At 35.9% G+C, this 18134-nt stretch overlaps 1 protein-coding gene across 5 annotated transcripts in view; it reads right to left on the bottom strand.

Moving 5' to 3' along the window:
* GRM5 (glutamate metabotropic receptor 5) overlaps positions 1-18134 on the bottom strand; it is a 517742-nt gene that overhangs the window by 127043 nt on the left and 372565 nt on the right. For all 5 annotated transcript variants that reach the window (XM_068555171.1, XM_068555174.1, XM_068555176.1 and 2 more), the window contains exon 3: positions 13220-13455. In XM_068555171.1, coding sequence (XP_068411272.1) covers positions 13220-13455 — 236 coding nt within the window. The remainder of the gene's footprint in view (positions 1-13219; positions 13456-18134) is intronic.

The following is an 18134-nucleotide window of genomic DNA, read 5'->3' as shown; positions in this document are numbered from 1 at the left end:
ATTTTGTTTAGCCCTTGTCAAAGTTTTCCTATTGTCCAGCTACTCTGACCAGACAATTCTTTCCTCTCAATGCACTGTTTTGGCTTTTCCAGCCATGTTTTCATACTGAGAGATGCTGAAGTGTTTTGAGTAATGGCTAAACTACTAAAAAGCATTTTAAGAGCAAACAAGATGGCAGGAAAACAATTCTGATGCATAAGGAGGTAACCTGTAACTAACCCACCTCAAATCCCTCATGAGACATTTTTATTAGAGAAAATGTGGACACCTCCATCTCGAAACTTACTGTAACAGAAAGGGAAAAGAAACACCGCCATGCTAGTGGAACCAGCCTTTTTAAATAAAGGAAATTGTTTTCATGTCAGAATATTCCAGACACTCCATAAATGTTATTTGTACTTTTAGTATCTTTTGTTGTAGAAAACACATAGTAGAAAGAAATTACTATGATTTCAGTAATTTAAAAATTAATTTATAATTTGTTAACTGCAACAGCTTGTGCATAAAAATAAGGTGCATATGTGTATAAACACACACATGTTCACACAAGGATATGCAAGACAAAGTTCGGTCTACTGACAGTGCTCAACCACCTAAGAATTCTAGACCCAGTCAACAGATCAACAGTGACCCCTGGGACTTGCAGCCCACAGATTGGGAACCACTGTTCTAGGTTCTATAGCCATTGTAACCCCACCTAGGTCTAAGAGAAATAAAGTCACATTTATTTAGCAATATTTATCAAATACTTGCCATATACAAGGCATTGTGCTAGGAATTTGGAAAGCAGAGATGAGTAAGACATTTTCTCTTCTCTAGAACTTTATAAATTGATGGAGAAGGAGGAACATAACATGTTTACATGCTGGTGTAACAATGTGAAATTTCTGTTTGTATGTTGGTGTAATACCGTGGAAAAAATCACATTGCTGTAGCTGCTTTATCCCCTATGGGGATGGCATTGGTTTTTTTTTCCTCTGGAGTAAATGGCCTTCTGTGGGGCAAAGGAACTTATTTATTTTGGTGTGTAGAAATATTGAGAAGAAAGTAAGTAAGGATTATAGAGAGAGAAAGGGAGAAGAATCAGTCAACATGGTGGCAGAAAGCTGGTGAGGGAGTGGGAGTGAGTACTGTGGTAAATTGTGGACCGGAAGAAATGTTAGACTGGATATAGTGGCCTGAGGACTTTTATCTGGATGGGGGGGTGGTTAAGGTAAACTCTTATTAAATTAAAACATTAACACAGAAAAGGGTAAAAATCATAACCATACATTAATTTTTCTCAAAACAAATACATCCTGGCTCAAGCAGTAGAACATTATTAGAGCCCCAGAAATGCCCTTGGGGCCAAAGTACTTTTATGTTGCTCTGAACCCATTTATCTCCTCCTCATTTTGTTGATAGTAGTTTGGCACACACATAGATGCCTGTGTGAGTGGTTACTTGGTGGCATAAAGCTAAAGGAAGTGGAAGATCTATGTTTAGTATCTGGATTGTATGTGACAAAAAGAAGACAAAAGGCACAGGAGGTGAAATGTGAGGGAAACAGAGTTTCTTTGAGAATGGGCAGCTGGAGTTATTAGAAACCCAGGAGGATGTGAGCTCAGTGGAATTGACAAATAGCTTGAGGTAGGCTTTTCACTGAGCAAGACTTAGCATGTGCAAAAGCACAGGGACTTAAGTGGGCATGCCACTTAAAAACGGAGGAACACAATCAGGAAGTGGCTGGAGCATAGATTCCATGGGTTTAAGAAATAAAAGATGAGATTTGAAAAGTGTAAATGATGAATTTGAAGAGTTTTGACTGGAGCAAAGGAGTTGGGATTCCTTTTTGTAGACACTGGAGAACCAAAGAAGATCTTTAAGAATGTGAGTAACATGATGAGACCTGTTCTTTAGATGGACAGTTTAGGGACTAGTTTTCAGCATAAAATGGAGCAGGAAGAAGCCGGTGTCAAAAAGAAGATTCAATATGGAGATTATTTTAATACCCGAGGTAAAGAGATGATGATCTAAACCACAGCAGTAGTATAAAGATTTGAATTCAGGCAGCAATGTAAAGGAGGGAACAGATGTGGAGATGTTCAAACACTAGAATTTAACAGTATTTGGTCACCAGTTGGCTGTGAGGATGAGAGAAGGGGACACAAGAGGATCCCTTAGTCCCATATCTTGGGCGACAGGGTGGATGAGTGTATCATTTACTTAAACTGGAGATGCAAAAAAGAAGGAACTCAAAGTTTGGGGCTGTGGTTGGAGCAGTTATAATGAGGTTAGTTTTAGATATATAAGTTTGAGGTGCCCTCAGGACGTGGAGTTGAGAATAATTGTGTGTTAAAGTCATAAATGACACCTCTAGAAGTTACTGGAGGTGACAGAGAGAAATCATAGAAAAGAGATGGTAAATGAATGTCAGTGGGTGACAGAGTATAACTGTAAAGGAAATGGGTCCTTAAAATGGTTCCAAAATAGAATAGCATACAGTTACTAGAAGATAGTTTTATTTCAGTTCTCTGTAGCTTTTATTACTGGGTTATTTAAATGAACAATTAGAATAATTAAATTATACTCTTAATACTTTTATTATTATTCATTAATTTATCATGTAAGTCTAAAATAATTGTGCATTTCAAGTAAAATTTACTGAAATCAGGCTCACTGTTAATAGTAGATAAAATCTGTGTTCTAACAGTACCACATAGTTAAAACACTTAAGGGATATAGTTATATTTTGATTTAAGTTTTTAAATGCTTAAAAATAAAACAAAAATTAACAAAAGTATAAACATTTTAGACATTATAAATTGCAGGCTTTATCTCTACATCAAAATTGGGATTGCACGGTTGTGGCAATTAAGAATAAAGAGTAAAGGAGGAACTTCTGGTGTTAGAATGGAGAAGAAAGCAAATGAAAATTCTTTTACTGCATAACTTTAAAACATCAAAGAAATGCAAAAACCAAAATATTTAAAGGCAATGAAGATGTGTGGACGCAACAAAGACAAAATCAACTAACAGAGAGGAAACTTGCAAAAGTGGACAGGTATCACCAGTTGCTTTATTGTCTGAGAGTATCTGCAGATTAGGGACCCAGACTGACGATCCAGCTTGGTCTAGATGAAGGGACGTTAGTTTCCTAGGGCTGCCATAACAAAGTACCACAAACTAGGTGGCTTGAAACAACAGAAATTTATTCTCTCCCGGTTCTGGATGCTAAAAGTTCGAAATCAAGTTGTCAGCGCGGCCATACTCCGCCTGAGACGCTGGGTAGAATCTTCCTTGCCGCTTCTAGCTTCTGGTGGTGGCTGTTAATTGTTGGCATTCCTTGGCTTTCTGCTGCATCACTCAAGCTCCTGCTGTGTCTTCCCATGCCATTTTCCCTGTGTGTCTCTCTGTCTTTGTGTCCCTTCTCCTCTTTTTATAAAGACACCTGTCATATTGGATTACGGGTCCATCCAACTTCAGTATGTCCTCATCTTAAATAATTACATCTGCAATGACACTATTTCTAAATGAAGTCACATTCTGAGGTTCTAGGAAAGGGTATGAATTGGGGCTGGGGGAGGGGGAGATGTAATTTCACCTAGTATATGACACTGCTGGAAAAAAGAGAAACCGGAAAAACGTTTGGATATTGAAATGATCTGGTATGTCAGTTTGTAAACTCCAGGAGCCGTAAATGTATGACAGCCATTTGGCCTCATGCTTCACTTCCTGATTCTGGAAGCTTCATGAGAGGCTCATGATTTTGAAGAAGACTGAAGTCTCCCATTGTTTTGTAATATTTGGCAGAAAAGCACCACTTGAGGAATGAAAACTGCTCAAACTTCGATTAGTCAATTAGTTTTTTTTCTCATGCCCAATTTAGAAACAGTATGGTGCAAGAGGCTAGAGGGCGAAACTCAAAAATGTAAAAATCTGATTGAGTCAGTAATCCAGGGCAGGGGATATACTAGCCAAGACTCTCAATTAAAATTCCATGCCAATTGTCCTGTAAAGATATTCTTAACCAGAGATTGACTGCTTCCGCCTTCTGCTGCAACCTACCCCATCTCATTTGCTTTGAATCTGGAAAAGGCAAACCATCACTGGGGGAAAAAATATAAAATTCAGTCCTTATGGTTACTTTATACTCAATGTCTGGCATAAAAGAAAACATATTGCATATGTGTCAAGAAGCATAAAATGTGACTAGTAACTAAGAAAAATAAGTCAATAGAAGTAGACTGATGGAAGATCTTGGGTGTTAGAATTTGAAAAAAAGGACCTTAAAATAACTATAATCAATATTTTCAAGCAAGTGAAGTGTTGAATAAATGGATGAGAAGGAGAACTTCAACAGAAAATTGGAAACTATAAAAAGAATTAAATAGGCATTCTAGGATTGTAAAATGCCATATCTGAAATTAAGAACTTTTTATTATGGTTAACAACAGATTGGACATAGGAGAAGATACAATTAGTGAGATTGAAGAAAGAATAGTAGAAAAAAGTCAAACTGAAGCACAGAGAGAAAGAGAGATATGAAAGAAGGAAAGAAAGAAAAGAAAGAAAGAAAAAGCAAGAAAAGAAAAGAAAGAAAGAAAGTGAGCCTAGAGAAAACATCACATGTGAGACATAGTCAAATGATGTAACACAGGTGTAACTGGGTACCGGAAGGAGCAGAGAGAGAAATGTGGCAGAAGGGCTGTTTCGGGAAATAACGTCTGGAAATTTTTCAACACAGATCCAAGTCTTTAATCCACAGTTTTAAGAAGCTCTGGAAACCCTATAAAAGAAATATGCAGTGGAAATCACACCTACTTTCATCATTGTCAACAAAAACTTTAAAAAAAAAAGCTATCTTAAAAGCCTAGGAAAAAAAAGACATATTGCCAACAGTGGGACAACATTAAGAATTACAGCTAACTTCTCAATGAAATCATGGATTTCAGGAAAACAAATGGAATGTTGTTTTTAAAGGAAAAAAAAACTGAGAAAAAAACTAAACAAAAGAAAACCTGCCAGGGACTTCCCTGGTGGTCCAGTGGTTGAGAATCCGTCTTGCAATGCAGGGGACGCCAGTTTGATCCCTGGTCAGGGAACTAAGATCCCACATGCCGCGGGGCAACTAAGCCCACAGACCACAACCATGTGCTCTGGAGCGTGCATGCTCTGGAGCATGTGTGCCACAACTAGAGAGAAGCCCACACACTGCAACGAACAGCCTGCGTGCCACAACAAAAGATCCCGCGTGCCACAACTAAGACCCGACACAGCCAAAAAATAAATAAATAAATTATAAAGCTCATCATAATAAACTCTACAAAACTTAAAAAACAAAACAAAACAAAAGAAAACCTGCCAATATAGAATGCTATACTCAGTAAATATATCCTTCAAAAACAATACATTTCAAAATGTATAGAAATATCAAATCACTATGTTATGTGCCAGGAACTAACATAGTGTTATAGGTCACTTACGCTTCAAAACAAACAAACTCATAGAAAAAGAGATCATATTTGTGGCTACCAGAGGTGGGAGGAGGGAGGAGAGGGGTTAAGATGAACGTGGTCAAAAGGTACAAACTTCCAGTTGTAAGATAAATAAGTACTAGGGATGTAATGTACAACATGATAAATATAATTAACACTGCTGTACATTATAAATGAAAGTTGCCGAGAGAGTAAATCCTAAGAGTTCTCATCACAAAGAAAAAAATTTTTTTTCTATTTCTTTAATGTTGTATCTGTGTGACCTGATGGATGTTCGCTAAGCTATTGCGGTAACCATTTCATGATGTATGATATTCAAATCATTATGTTGTACACCTTAAACTTATGCAGTGCTGTATGTCAATTATATCTCAATAAAACTGAAAAAATAAATAAAGGGAAAATAAAAATATTCTGAGAAAAAAAGCTGATATAATTTGTTGGCAGTAGCCTACATTATAAGAAACACTAAAGGAGATTCTTCAGCTTGAAAGAATCAGAGATGAAAGCAAGGAAGTAGCAGAAGGAATGAAGAACACTAGCGTGGGTAAATATAAGACTATTGACCATTCAGAGCAACAATTATAACAATCAAATAAATCATAACAAAGTAGTATATATAGTACATATAAAAGTAAATTACATGGCAATAGCAAAAAACAGTGAAAGGGGATAAATAGACTTAAATATTTGTAAGATTCTTGAATATAAACAAGAGCCAACTTAAAATAGTTTGTATTAAATTAAGGATTCATTTAGGAATTTTTATTGAAAACTCTAAATGGATTATACTGAGATGAAACAAAAATGTTCATAGAGGTGACAACATAGGATAATAAAAAATATTGATTAATCCAGAAGAAGACAACAGGAAGGAAGAATTAAAAAATTAAAGAATAGGGATTTCCCTGGTGGTCCAGTGGTTAACACTCCACGCTTGCAATGCAGGGGACCTGGGTTGGATCCCTGGTCAGGGAACTAGATTCCGCATGCTGCAACTAAAAGATCCTGCATGCCGCAGTGAAGATTCTGCATGCAGCAACGAAGATCCCGCGTGCCGCAGCTAAAGACCTGGCGCAGCCAAATAGATAAATAGATAGATAGATATTTCAAAAATAAAGAATAAATTGGACAAATAACAAGTAGCAAAAAAAACAAGTAGCAAATGAGAGAAATAGGAAATAGTAATAAGCTACACTCCCAATTGGGTGATTTTCATGATACATATATCTAATAAAAAACTCATATCCATAGTATATGAGGAACTCTTAAAATAGATATTAAAAAGTAATCAAATGTGCTAAAGACTGGAACAGATACTTTACGAAAGAGGATGCCCAAATTTCCAATAAGCATTTGAAAAGGAACTTAGCTTCATAATGTATGATGGAAAAGCCAATCAAAATCACAATATGATAACCCAACACTGACAGAATGTTTAAAGTAAAAAAGATAATACCAGCTGTTGTCAAGGGTGCACAGCAACTTGAACTCTCATGCATTTCAGTGGAAGTTTGTTAGTTCAGTTAGTTAGGAAAACTGCTTGGCAATACCTATGAAAGCTAAATATATGCTTAGCTTATGACCTCGCAATTCCATTACCAGGTACACATCTAACAGGAATTAGGATATGTGTTTGCCAGATGATAGGTACAAGAGTGTTCATAAAAGCTTTATTTATAATACTTAAAACTGTGAATAATCCAAATTTCCATCTATAGGAGAACTGATAGATAAATTCTGGTGTATTCATACAAAGGAACACTACACAACAATAAAGAATAAACTACTGATACACATAACAATGGGGATGAATCCCACAACACTATTTTGAGGGGAAAAGGCCAGACACAAAAAGCAAATACTGTAAGATTCCATTTATATGATGTACAGGGTAGGCAAAACTGATGGGCATTGAAAAAATTTATGTTAATGGAGCATGATATTGATTGGGATGGGGTGTGAGAGAACATTCTGATATTGTTGCTTTGGATGGTAGTTACAGAGATGTATATATATATATGTAAAAATGTATAAAGGTTAAATTCACTAAAGATTTGTGTGCTTTATGTACATTATATATACATTATTCTACAACATACCACACACACACCACACACACATAAAGGCAAGTGCCTTCCTTAAAAATGTGTGTGTGGGGGATGGGGAAAGCATCCTAAAATGATCATTTGAAAATGTTATTTTTTCTTTTGTTTTTTGGATAAGAAATAACTTTTTCCTAATTTTAGAATGTTTCAAAAATATAGAAAGATAAAAAAGAAGATTTGTATTTTTATGATTAACAGTGGGAGTGAATTTTTTCTTATGTTTATTACTCATTTCTAATTGTTCTACAAAGCACAATATATCCATTGTACATTTATCTGTTTTTTAATATTTATATTTTAAAGTTGGATGAGTCTTTCTTGTAAGAAAATCAATATTTAGACTGTCATATTGGCCTTTTTTTCCTTTTTAACACAAGGACTTTAAAATTTTTATTTAATTAAAACCACCAAATATTCCCAATCTCATATGCTTTATCATTTGTTTTCTGAGTATAACCTTCCTCATCCCCCTACAGTAGCTTCTTTTGTCTCTAGTTTTCTTTTTCACACTTAACTGTTTTACTCATCAGAGTGTGTGTGTATGTATACGAGTGTGTGTGTATTCACATGTATAAACATTGTGACATGAGGCTCCACCAACATTTTTTCTCAATAGTTGGCCATTTGCACCAACAACTGATTTCACAGGAGTTATAGCTATTTAGTGGAAGTCCTCCAGGCACTGGCATTCTGATGGCTGACGTTCTTAGTTAAGATTATTGTTTTTGTTATTGATGTATTCATCAGTACTTTAGTGAGAAATTGGAAGAGGCTATATGAAAGACTGCTGTCCAGGTGTTACAATAAATCATTAGTCTAAAGAAAAATAAACTGTACTTGGAAAATTATACTAAGGTAGTATTAGTGGTTTTGCCATTAACACTGTGCTGTTATTAGTCACATTGGTTTTCCATCCAGATTTTTTTTTTAAACAAAATTAAAAAGACTTTATTGCAGAATACAAAATAGATTTATTTAAGACGTGTGTAGATGCATGGCAATATTTCACAAATAACTGATTTTATTTTGTGGGTTGTACCTAAGCACTTGTCTTCCAAGTGTTTTGTTCATATTATTATTATTTTTAACATCTTCATTGGAGTATAATTGCTTTACAATGGTATGTTAGTTTCTGCTTTATAACAAAGTGAATCAGCTATACATATACATATATCCCCATATCTCTTCCCTCTTGCATCTCCCTCCGTCCCACCCTCCCTATCCCACCCCTCTAGGTGGTCACAAAGCACCAAGCCGATCTCCCTGTGCTATGCGGCTGCTTCCCACTAGCTATCGGTTTTACATTTGGTAGTGTATATATGTCCATGCCACTCTCTCACTTTGTCCCAGCTCACCCTTCCCCTCCCCGTGTCCTCAAGTCCATTCTCTAGTAGGTCTGTGTCTTTATTTCCGTCCTGCCCCTAGGTTCTTCATGACCATTTTTTTTTCCTTAAATTCCATATATATGTGTTAGCATACGGTATTTTTTTTTTCTCTTTCTGACTTACTTCACTCTGTATGACAGACTCTAGGTCCATCCACCTCACTACAAATAACTCAATTTCATTTCTTTTTATGGCTGAGTAATATTCCATTGTATATATGTGCCACATCTTCTTTATCCATTCATCTGTTGATGGACACTTAGGTTGCTTCCATGTCCTGGCTATTGTAAATAGAGCTGCAATGAACATTGTGGTACATGACTCTTTTTGAATTATGGTTTTCTCAGGGTATATGCCCAGTAGTGGGGTTGCTGGGTCGTATGGTAGTTCTATTTTTAGTTTTTTAAGGAACCGCCATACTGTTCTCCATAGTGGCTATATCAATTTACATTCCCACCAACAGTGCAAGAGGGTTCCCTTTTCTCCACACCCTCTCCAGCATTTATTGCACAGTAATCAAGACAGTATGGTACTGGCACAAAAACAGAAATACAGATCAATGGAACAGGATAGAAAGCCCAGAGATAAACCCACGCACATATGGTCACATTATTTTTGATAAAGGAGGCAAGAATATACAATGGAGAAAAGACAGCCTCTTCAATAAATGGTGCTGGGAAAACTGGACTGCTACATGTAAAAGAATGAAATTAGAACATTCCCTAACACCATACACAAAAATAAACTCAAAATGGATTAAAGACCTAAATGTAAGGCCAGACACTGTAAAACTCTTAGAGGAAAACATAGGTAGAACACTCTTTGACATAAATCACAGCAAGATCCTTTTTGACCCACCTCCTAGAGAAATGGAAATAAAAACAAAAATAAACAAATGGGACCTAATGAAACTTAAAAGCTTTTGCACAGCAAGGAAACCATAAACAAGATGAAAAGACAGCCCTCAGAATGGGAGAAAATATTTGCAAATGAAGAAACTGAAAAAGGATTAATCTCCAAAATTTACAAGCAGCTCATGCAGCTCAATATTAAAAAAACAAACAACCCAATCCAAAAATGGGCAGAAGACCTAAATAGACATTTCTCCAAAGAAGATATACAGATTGCCAACAAACGCATGAAAGGATGCTCAACATCAGTCATTAGAGAAATGCAAATCAAAACTACAATGAGATATCACCTCACACCAGTCAGAATAACCATCATCAAAAAATCTACAAATTTTTTTTTTTATTACAGTATAGTTGCTTTACAATGTTGTGTTAGTTTCTGCTGTACAACAAAGTGAATCACCTATAATCACTTAGCTCTAATCTATTCGGAATTAATTTCTAGGAGTTGGTCCGTTTCCAAGATGGCTCTGTTACTTATTCAATATTAAGTGTTTTCCTTTAACTTTCTGGTTACTCAGAGCTTTTCTATACCTCATTCTGTATAAGGCTACTGCTAATTCTGGACTACCAGATTCAGATACCTCTCCTAGCTTTTATACTTTGCCTTTCAAGAAGCTTCTAAGAAAAATAAGCAGTAATTCGGCTATGGGTATTTCCACTCTTTGTGTCAAGCCATTTTACTTACTGAACTATCTATTAGGTTTTAGGTACTGTAGACAGTGAATAAGGTGAAGATTTCTTGCCTGCCATCCATGAATTATAAGCTCCAGCTTACCACTCCAGCTCAGAAATGGTTGTCTTATGCACACTGCTTGATGAAAGTACATTATATTTAGGAAAACACTACTCATATTCAGTAGTGTTACAGATAAGAATAAACTACCTGGGGTCTTTTTGAAGATATGGACTGGGATGCTGAAAGGACATTTGAGTAAATAAGGAAATATGGTCAAAAGTAGAGAGTACGGAATATCAGGGTATCTATTATCGCATTCCATAGTTGTACCCAAATAATTTTAAGATTTATTTTTCTTTTCTATATGTTAGAGGACCTATATGTTAACTATTATAGAATGCAAATTTGATAGTGATTTTTAAAACTATAATATTCTCTCTCTTTAGAATAGCATATTGGTTAAACTTTAGACAAATCTGAGCTCAATTCTAAGTTCTAATGTTTTCCTGAGCAAGTTGTTTTGTCTCTCCAAATCTTAGTTTTGTTATTTTAAAGTAAGGATAATAATAGTATTTCCCTCATTGAGAAGAATAACAGAGGTATTACATATAACTGTTCATTTTTATATACAAAATGACATCTGTTGACAGATAAGATTCCAAGGGGGCGGGACTAAAGAATGCTTTCCAGAACTAGAGTAAGGAACAGATCCTGTGCAGAGAAGTCGCATCAGGGTGCTCATGTGAAAGACAGAGAGCTATAGCAACAAGTTCAAATGGAGAATTTTATAGAACAATTTCCATAGAAATAATGTTTCTATGGAAATCAGTCAATGAGTTTTTCAAGACTATATCTCAATAAGACCTCCAATAGGAAAAAAAAAAAAAAAGTAAGAGAAACAAAGAATTATTTCGAGGAGAAGACATTTCAGACAAAAAGGAGTGGGGAAGGAAGAACATTAGTACAAAAGAGGGTGAAGACCAACTGGAAAAATTCACTTAGTCACACTGGTTAGGGGTTGTCACTAACTCCTTAGTAAAGAGAAACTGGAGAGGAGACTGGATCTACTGCTGACCCTCTAAAACTCCTCCAGTGTAGCTCCATAGAGTAATCTCTACACAATCATAGAATCGGTACTCAGAGACCACATACTCCCCAAATCTCAAGAGAAGAAAGAAGTTTGTGTCCTTCAGAAACTGGGTAGAACTGTGAAAAATATAAAATTGGCTATTAACATTGAAATTGTGAAACACAAGTCACAATCCTGTGTATTCACACACATTTTTTTCATGAAAGTAAAAAATAAAAACAAAGGAAATGATAAAGCATTTGAAGATTTTGGACAAGAGTTAGCAGTATCTAAAGCAAGAGAGAAGCAAATGTAGTCTCACACCAGGCTTCTATGATTTCTGGATTTCATTGGGCAGTACCACGCCACACTCCAGCATCCCTCTCCTCCACCACTGCCGAATGAGGAACTGACACAAGGTTGCCAAGTTCTCATTTTACTTGTACTGACATTTAAAGATAATTACAAATCACCACTTACTACCTCATTCATTTTCACAAAAGAACGAACTGATAGAAGAAACATAGTATGGATGTGAACTCAGGGAGGAAATGCATTATAAAAAATTCACTACATTGTTCCTATTTTCCTCATTTTGGTGAGCCCACTTCTCTGTGGACTGGAATTAGTTCGTGGGCCAGCATTTCAACCTCACTGCCCCAGTGCACTCTTCTGTTCCAGCATCTTGATGATAAAGACATTACACCACCAGCTAAAACATTTTACTCCTTGGCAAATGCATATGAGGTACTTGTTACACAATGTGGGATGTCAGTCTCAACAAATCCCTTATTGGTTTTAACAAACCTTAACCTTTACACTTTGACTTACAAATCAGCATTGACTCTACCTGGTTCTTAGAGTCAAGATACCCTTTGGATGTGCTACAAATAAAACTAACCAAACCCTTTGTTTAAAACCCATATTATGTTGCTTACAACACTGAATTACAATTTTTGTTTGCATGACGATCTCCCTAACTAGACACTAAACCCCTTGAGGGCAGGATCTAGTTTTCCTCATCTTGATACCCTTACAAGTAAAGCAATGTTTGGCACGTTGTGAATCCTTGTAAGTATTTGTTGAATAACTGAGTGAATGGCTCTGCTTAGGTTATGTCTCCTGAAACATCATAATTATACATAGCAAATCCTTGCTACTATTTTATAGTTTATTGATGGAAGTAGGAATTGGCTCTGTCCTTCAACATTCACTCATTCATTCTTCAGACATATTACATGAAACCCTTGCTATGTACCTTACACTGTGCTAACTGCTAAAGATAATCAAAATGACCAGAATGTAGTTCTTGCCTTCAAAGATGTCATGAAGAGTTCTTTCTGGAGCTCACATTATCATTTAAGCACAGTACCAATTTCCTGAATGATATAAATATAAATAAATTGTCTGAAATCTTAATAGAGTGAACATTTACCCTCATATGTTTTTCTTACCACTCTAAGAAGCAATACCCACTTTATGTAAGAGTCCTCCTCTCTAACAGATTATGGCCACTATCCCCATGACACAATTTACTTAAATTGGAGCCTTAGCCATATCCACTTTAAATGAAATAATAAATCTGCTTACTATTGCAAGTCTTGTTGTATTTGCTGTTCTCCTGTGCAAACCCTTCCAGCCGGCACTGAAAACGATGCTGCCAGAATTCTTGAAACCAGGGGTTTCGGAGGTTTGTTTCCGGCCGGAGCTTCAGATAATAATCATCAAACCACTTGACATCAGGAGATTGGAGCTTGATTGTGATTCCACCAACAGCTTCTCGCTGATATCCATCTGTCACATCATACCTGTCAGCCCAGCCATCACTGTGGGGAAACAAAAAACCCCTCAGCTTAGAACAGACATCTTCTAAGAAAATTATTCTACTTGCTGTCATTTTGAAAACAGTCATTAAATGGCACTCAGGCCATACTACGTGATTCTAGAGGCAGCAACTTGCTAGGATAAAAAGTGCAAAACACAATGGAAACTTTGGGTCTAAGAATGCTGAAAGGTACCAGTCTCACTTACCTTGAACTGCAGAGAATAACCTTATGCTTTTGGCAGAATTTTACTGGTTGTAGAATATAGTATATGCATGGAAGCTGCATAATATCACCATTCACACTATTTACTGAACGTTTAATAGCTAGGTCAAGTTAACTTTAAATACATTCTTTTCCTTTACTTAATCATAATCATTATAATTATCATAAAGTAAAAATGAAAAATATTTCTAAAATATACCTAATGTTAATTTAACCATCCTATGACAGGATATTCACTTGTTTCCATGTTTACATGTGATGATAGAGAGGTTAAAAAAGAAAACCTTTCTGATTATGGTCATTCTGTTAAATATTGATTCATCAGAGCCTCAAACTGAAGTCCTTATACTCCATACTCCTCTTTCCTATCCCATGGTTCTTCTCTAACACATTTAAAATAACGCATATGAAGTCATGTTTTACATTAGAGTGACTGAAAGAACTTCTTAGCAATAGGCCATCAAAGATGGTGACAGGGATCATACGCCTCAATATTAATATCATTCTATGCACTGATCACTCAAAGTAGTGTAGGAATTTTAAAATAAAAGAGTTTGAAATCAGAGAGTTCCTGAGTATAACAGAATAAGGAAAAATATTCTAAGCTTATTTGCAAAACACATGAGACACAACATTGGAAATAAAAGACAAGAAAAGGTGTTTATATCAAATCTGGACACACCTTGGGGCATTTAGGAAAAAAGTGTCTCTGACTTTTCCCACCCTCTGTCATTTGGAATATGCACAACTTGTGCTATGCATCTGCTGGGACCCAGTGGTACTATCCTTCCTTTGAAGAGGTGCAAGTGCTCTTTCAGGAGAAGTAAAGAAAGTCAAGGGAAATGTAACGATGCAAAAAAAAAAAAAAAAAGTAACAACAAAGAGGGAAGAGAAGATACGGAGACAGTTGAAGGGAAGAACAGAATGGAGCCTCCTGAACACAAGGCAGGAAGGGTTTTGGAGATTAGCTGGGTGAAAGGGAGTGGGTACTGGGGAAAGTGTGAATGAAAGGATTTACATTAACAATCATTGTTTATTTCATCAATGTTCAGATATTTCTATTTATTGGAATGTTAATTTCTTTTAAATTTCTTTTACTCTTCCTTCCAATGCATTTTTGTCCTTTATACTTTTTTTTTTTTGGGAGGCAGAGAGCATACTCCAATATTTTGCATAAATCTGTGCCAGGGAAGGTATTATGTAAGGAATTAATTAGAATAAGTAAAAAAAAGCATGTACTTTCTTCACTATGCTCTGACTTAAAAATTGATAATGAGAGTCGTTCCAAAGTTCATATATTACTCATTAAGATATCATAGGGGCTTGAGATATTCCTAAGGCATCTGTGGGTGGAGGAGGAGAATAAAATAAACAAACGAAAAAAATAAACCATTTCTTCCTCCAAGTCCTCCTTGATAAGAAGAGATTTCATTGAAAATTATCTATGTTGAAATTTCAAAAACTTTTGTGGCAAATCAGGAAAAAAAAAAATAACTAATGCAATACGTTTTGTCCCAATGTTGAAGGTGGTTACTTCACACATTATCTTCCCTGAAGTTTCTCATCTCAGCTGCACAGATTTTATTTAAAGCTGACAAGTTGAAATGAAGTGGGCTTGTTTGCTTCATTTTCTTGCTCTGTTTTGGAGGGTTTATTATATCACTGATAGGAGAGTGTGGGTCTCATTGGCACTCGAGGAGATGCTGGGGCGTGCTGCAAATGGGACCGGAAACCCTGTTTGTCAAGCAGAGCCCCGTTCTCCAAGGAAGTGGGAATTTAAATTGCTCCTTTTATTCATGCGAGCTCGCTCTTATGTAACGCTGTGATTATGAATATTACATAAGAAATGTAAGATCATAATGGGTCCAATTTACCCTTCACAATTCATTCACTGAATTTAATGGGGATTGTAAAAAGCCTGTCTTGATAAACTTTTTTGGAGGTGATATTTCCATTAAAAAAAAAAAATGTCAGGACTGTAGTGTGTTAATTTACTCATCTCTCATCATGTTCTTTAGCTTTTTCTTTTCCATGTATAAATCTCTACATTTAATTTAGCAAAAGATGATGTTTTTTAGTAGTCTATAGGTTAGAGTGGTGATTTTTAAAACAGTTTTGTTCCAGATATTTCCATTCAACTGCAAAATAAAAACCATAAAAGAGTTCGTATATAAACAGAAAATTCCAGTATCTGTGTGGCAAAAGATGGTTATTCTATTTAAGCTTACGGGGGAATATCTGCTGTGTAAGTCTCAAGAAAGTTCAATCTATACTGGCTAAGTTAGATGGTGCTATATTGACCTTAGCTTATTAAATATTAACATTTTCATTAAAATGTGCTTTTAAGATTTGCATTAAGATGATAGGGTATGTCTAAGTAAGGAATAATAAATTCATAAGTGAATAGCCAAGAAAACTTGAGCTTACCTTTCTACTATCTGATGCTTTCCATTGCATTGTTAGAGTGGACTATCAAGATTCTGGTGCTACTTTAATGCTTTTGGGTGACATATATTTTACCAAATCAGGAAGAAGGGGGAAGGAAGATAAGGAAAGAAACTGAAAATGTCCCACATTTCAGTCAAGTTTCTAGGTTTAGTATCTATCTATCTATCTATCTATCTATCTAATCTATCTAATCTATCTATCTGTCTCTCCATCCATCCATCCATCCATCCATCCATCCATCCATCCATCCAATTTCTTCTCATTGATGGACATTTTACCCATCTCCTTATAATCCATTTCGTTATTTTCTTTCCAATTCTTTGATTTACAGTCGTTTCGCATTATTTGCAGAATCTGTATTTGTAAATTCACCTACTTGCTAAAATTTATTTGCAACCCCCATACTGATACTCATGGCACTTTTATGGTCATTTTCAGATATACAGAGAGTGGCAAAAGAGTTGATTCTTCTGATGTGCATATACCCGGCTGAGGCTGAACAAGGTAAACCTCTGCTTTCTTGTTTCAGCTTTGATACTATAAAGAAGTTGTCCTTTTCATGGTCTATTAAGTGCCAAGTTTTTGCATTTTTGTGTGTTTTTTTAAATTGATTTTGCTGTTTAAAATATCCCCAAGTATCGTACTGATACGTTATTTAGAGTTCCCAAGTGCAAGAAGGCTGTGCTATACCTTATATAGAAAACCAGCTGCCCCTGGTGGTCCAGCGGTCAAGACTCCGCGCTCCCAATGCAGGGGGCCCGGGTTTGATCCCTGGTCAGGGAACAAGATCCAGCATGCCGCAACTAAGATCCCACATGTGGGAACGAAGATCCCGCGTGCTGCAACTAAGGCCTGGTGCAGCTAAATAAATAAATATTTGTTTTAAAACGTAGGTTGATAATACATATACTCTTAAAAAGTAAAAAAAAAAAAAAAAAAAGGCAGCTGCATTTAGGCATGAGTAAAATGCTGTTTTCTGTGAATTCAAATTAATTCATCAACAATATTAGATATTAAATATTAAATAAAGTGTCTTTAGACCAGAACACCATAAAGCAAGGTTATGTAATGACTAGTTGATGAAAATGTGACTAGAGGCTCATGACAATTTAAACCTATATTTCCCCTAGGAGTAATGGTCAGTATTCACTAATTCAGTGTTTGGTGCCTGTTTATAGAACATACCTACTGTGAATAGCAAGAATTAAGTGGATATATATATATATATGTATACACACACATATATATATGTACATATATATATATTTGGATGTTGTTATGGTCAGGTTTCCAGTTTTTTAATTTTTTAAAAAATTTTATTTATTTATTTATTTACTTATGGCTGTGTTGGGTCTTTGTTTCTGTGCGAGGGCTTTCTCTAGTTGCGGCGAGCGGGGGCCACTCTTCATCGCGGTGCACGGGCCTCTCACTATCGCGGCCTCTCTTGTTGCGGAGCACAGGCTCCAGACGCGCAGGCTCAGTAGTTGTGGCTCACAGGCCCAGTTGCTCCGCGGCATGTGGGATCTTCCCAGACCAGGGCTCGAACCCGTGTCCCCTGCATTGGCAGGCAGATTCTCAACCACTGCGCCACCAGGGAAGCCCCAGTTTTTTAATTTTTAAAGCAATTTTTTTGCTATAGAGACAGTACTTTAGACATTTGAAATAGGAAAAAAAAGATTTAAACTTACTTAGATTGACATAACTAAAAGAGAAATCTTAAATACGTACCCATTCTCAAAATACCTTCTCAGTAGAAATCTCAGATTCCTTTAAATCTTGCCTGCAGACATCTTAAGGACATGCTTATCTAGCAAGAATTTACTTTCATTTTCCTCCCAATATCGCATTACTAAAATATATACTCTTACTCTACCATCTACCCTCTTCTCTTTCTCCTCTCAACCCCCAATTTCCATTATTTCTCATAATTAGCAATTCATGAAAGTTTAATTTTTATCTTTTTTCAAAAGAAGGTTCTTGTTTCAAACAAAATTGACTCTGGAATTCTC

The sequence above is a fragment of the Eschrichtius robustus genome, chromosome 11 (assembly GCF_028021215.1).
Source record: "Eschrichtius robustus isolate mEscRob2 chromosome 11, mEscRob2.pri, whole genome shotgun sequence".
NCBI classification, from domain to species: Eukaryota; Metazoa; Chordata; class Mammalia; order Artiodactyla; family Eschrichtiidae; genus Eschrichtius; species Eschrichtius robustus.
Note: the sequence above shows the minus strand (reverse complement) of the source record. Positions and strands in the feature narration are given on the sequence as shown.